This window comes from Arachis ipaensis, chromosome B05, assembly GCF_000816755.2.
Source record: "Arachis ipaensis cultivar K30076 chromosome B05, Araip1.1, whole genome shotgun sequence".
In the NCBI taxonomy this organism is placed as follows: Eukaryota; Viridiplantae; Streptophyta; class Magnoliopsida; order Fabales; family Fabaceae; genus Arachis; species Arachis ipaensis.
The window spans coordinates 32,122,490-32,126,876 of record NC_029789.2 but is presented as its reverse complement, the minus strand read 5'-3'; the positions used below and the strand labels follow the sequence as shown (position 1 = coordinate 32,126,876).

General features: G+C 32.5%; 1 protein-coding gene across 1 annotated transcript in view; it reads left to right on the top strand.

The window, feature by feature from the left end:
* Positions 185–4,387, top strand: part of LOC107643423 — an 8,355-nt gene continuing 4,152 nt past the window's right edge. The window contains exons 1-2 of the mRNA XM_016347067.2: positions 185–741; positions 1,023–1,205. Of these exons, the coding sequence (XP_016202553.1) occupies positions 307–741; positions 1,023–1,205 (618 nt within the window). The 5' untranslated portion in view covers positions 185–306. The remainder of the gene's footprint in view (positions 742–1,022; positions 1,206–4,387) is intronic.

Below are 4,387 nucleotides of genomic sequence, written 5' to 3'. Positions count from 1 at the left end.
CTAATAGCTTTTAAATAATAAAAACCAATAATATAAATTAATAAATAATTAAATTCAAAAAAATCATATTATTAAATTATATAAAATCAGACATAAAAATTTTTTTTTAGGATTTCTCTTATTTAATATCTCTTAATTAGTATTGACGTTAGTCAGCTTAAAATAAGCACATCATCATCAAACAATAATGGCACGGAGAGTATAATATATATGGAGTTATACAGGCACAGAAAAAATTGAAAGTCACGCACTTCCCGCATAGCCATATAGCTCAGTTTCCAGCTTCACCTAACTGTTTTTCCGTTAATGGAGTTTTTCACCAAGGCAAAAGCCGTTAAGCTCCGCAGCCACCTCGACAAGTACCTCGTGGCGGACCGGGACCTCGAGAAGGTCCACCAGAGCCGAAAAGGCGACACAAGAAGGGCCAAATGGATCGTTGAAGTCGTGAATGATGACGACATCAACGGCGGCGGAGGCAGCCACCGCGTCCGGCTGAGGAGCTGCCACGGGAGGTATCTTGCCGCTACGGAAACCCCTTTCCTCCTTGGGATGACCGGAAACAGGGTGGTCCAGGCAGAGTTTGACAACAGCCTCAGTTGGAAGTTCGAGTGGGAACCGGTTCGAGACGGTTTCCAGGTCAGGCTCCGGAGCTGGTGCGGGAAGTTTCTCAGAGGGAACGGTGCGACTCTTCCGTGGAGGAACACCGTCACTCACGACGACCCTGTTGCAGGAATTTCAAGTGTAAGTTGAAACAGAATCTGTTATCTTATTACTTCACGACATTTGCACTCAAAACTCAAATCAGTACGATGTATTTATATATAGAACCATATTAGATGTACATTAAAATAAATAAAAATTGCTTTTGATAGGTAATTTTAGTGTATAAATAATATTTTTAATTTACATATATTATTATAATTATGGTGCCTAATTGGATCTGTTTCGGCACTTGTAGTTCAATTCGAGTAGTTCTTATCAATTTTGATCTTCCCTTAATAATTTATCTGTTACGTACACAGGGTTGGGTCCTATGGGATGTTGAGGCCGTGGAATTGCCGGAAGAAGAGGAAGATGATGAGGTGGATGAGTATGCTTCTTTGGCTTTCTCCGATGAGTTTTCCGCCCCTTCAGACCCGTCATCGCCGATGTCCGTTTTCTCCCTCAAGTCTCCGCCAGTGAGGCAGGCCTCCAAGTTGGGTCAGGTGCGTACGTGTACCTTTTTTACGTGTTGATTTAATTGCTGTTTGATTTTTCCATTCTTCATTGATTGAATTTTGATTTTATTTCCCCTTTATTTGGTTTTCCTTTCATGGAAGTTTTTTATAATTTGTGAGATTGTTTGGAAATTATGGGCTTTTGAAGTCCTTAAATGATTTGAAAATTCTAAAAGGATGATTTCATTGGGTACATGCATTATTTTCTTACGGCACGTATTAATTATTGATGATTTTTGACAAGGACAACTCTATAGACCAACATTTTTAACAGATAAAAAAAAAAAAGAAAATTAACTATAAAATTTTCTAAATATATTTCAGAGTAACAAGGTTTACGGATAAATTCATATGTGAAAATCCTTGTAGATGTTATGTCAGCATAGGAATAACTCTTCCATCTAAAAATGTGAATGTTTCACATCCGTGAATGATGATCATAGATAATGCTTTTCTTTAAAATTTGGCCCAACTTGTAAGAAACAGTATAATCCATCTACCATAAGTTAACTTTCTCTTTTTACTATTAGGTAAGATCGCCTCTAAACATTCTCTAACAATACAACTGTGTAAACTAACACTGCTTAGATACCGGTTCTTTTTTTTCTCCCGAAGAACCACATCTTTCATTTTAATTGATTGCGATATGGTTGGATTATTATGAAACAGTTATTATATATGTTGCTTCATGTCTTCACCAACCTTACTCCACTATGAAAAATGTGTCACCTCACAAGACAATTCACACATACACACGCGAAATGTTTTCACACTCTTTAATAAACTAACAGACGCACTACCATTAAGATGGCAACACGAAAGTAGGGGGTCGTTTAATTTTATCTCTAATAATAATATTTTCCTTTAAGCTTATTGTTAATTCTACATACTATATAATTATATATTATTACGCTTTTATTTTCGGCAGCACCAACTTTAATTTGATATTTGATCTTAATAAGAAGGATTAAAAGGAAGTATACTTTTGTTTGGGAAACTAGATTATGATTTTGAAGTAGCAAACGCAAAAAATTAAACACGCTTATGGTATTGCAGCCCATTTCTTCGATCTTTTCTATAAGCTAAGGCATTTGAATTTCTTATAAAACGGATTAAATTAAAGGAAAGAACAGTTTGATTAGTATGGAATACTTAGGAGAGTATAAATACTATGTACTACGCGTATATACACTTGTTAAGTTATTATAGGTCTACGTCAACATGTCAATTTTGTTAGATGGAAAATATTATAAGTGAGGACGCTAGGACCTTGACCAATTCTGATTTCTGTATACAGCTATAGCCGAAACTTTTAAAGAGGCGTTTTCTTGTGAATTCATATAAGGATTTAGAGCGTATTCACGCGTCAAAACGGGTTTTGACTTATGATTACGACTTGTTTGCTATGGTTTCTGATTTTATTTTTTGTGTTTCTATTATAAAATATTTTTGTGTTGTTTTCTACACATTTTTCAATAAAATATTTAACCATTAAAATAATGAAACTTTTTATAAGAAAATAATTAAAATTTTCACAACAACATAATTAACAATTATTATATTTTTGTAATTTTTATTTATATTTTAATTATAAATATAAATCTAATTTAATCATATTATTTATAAAATTTGATCGTAAATATTATTTTTGGACCAACTAGAAAGGATAAGATGTGTATTTAAATTAAATGTTTTTATAATTTATGCATAACATTGGGAATACATGCCAAGAAATGGAATCAATGAGAAAGAACAGAGATGGGATAAGGGTTGGCTTTCTGAGTGTACAAAGTGTTGATCAGTACTATCTATCCCATATGTATTAGAAGGAAAAGTATAGGTAGAGAATGAGAATATTAAATAATGTGGACAATAAATATATTGGATGTTTAATTTAATAAGTATGCAGATGATTATATTTATTATTTTTAATTAGATGGTTATGTTTTTTTATTTGAATTACTTATGTACAGTTAATAATGGTTAAATATTTAATTTACTAAGTATGCAAATGATTATCCTAATGTTAAGGTTTATGAGGTAATATGAAGGTGAAGTGTCTTTTTACTTTATTGAGTCAATTTTAGAGTCTATTGTTCATATTATTTACAAACGTCATTATCTACCTAGTAAAATTTATATTAAAATAAAATAAAATGTGAAATGGATAAACAAAATATCAGAAATTATATGTTCTATCTAGAAAGAAAAATTTGGTGCAAGATTGTCCATTTGTGTTAATCAGAGGACATGTCATGCAAATGTTAGTCTCATATGGTTTCCAATGCATTAATTAATGAGAAAAATGTCCATAGCTTCTGCCTCAAGTATTATTGTTGTTTCTTTGTCTTCCTTCCGATCCGTTCTTGTGTTGGTCTTTCATTAGTCATAAGTCTCTTTCTTTATCCCTTTTCCTTAATTTTTTAGTTGCGGCTAGACCCTAGAAGCAACCATAAGCCATACCATAAGTTGCCACTGGCATGCCATTTTGATTCTCCCTCCTTCTAAGTTTCTTTCTTTGGGATTATCAAATAAGCCAGACAGCGACAAAAACAGCACTTTAATTTGTTTTGGTTCATTGGATACTAGATACCATCATAGACATAGTATAGGATATCCAATATTGACTGTTTATTGAATTGGGCTGACTCACCAATCCTATCTTACACTTTTTTGGGGGTCATGGGGCCTAATTAAATAATAATAAATAAATATGAGTTGGTTTGGGCTCCACTGAATTGGTTTCTGTTAAAATATGTAACCTATCGTCTATATGGCAGATTGGCAGTATGGGTTATGTTGGAATTAGATAAAGTTTTTGAAAGAGTAAAGTATCGTTTTTGTCTTTAACAGTTTGGTGTAAGTTTTAAAGTTGTCTCTAACATTTTAATCGTCTTATTTAAGTCCTAATATTTTAAAATCGTTTCAATTTTGTCCCGCCATCAATTCTGTTAACGGATCCCTAATAACAGGATAACATTGAACATTAGGGACTTAAATAGGACAATTGAAACGTTAGAGACAACTTTAAAACTTACCCTAAACGTTGGGACAAAAACGATACTTTACTCTTTTTTAAATTTAGTTTCACCCAATAAAAACTCAATTGAACTCAATCTTATTCCAAAATAAAATAAAATTAATTTTACTGTATTAGAAATTTCGCATTA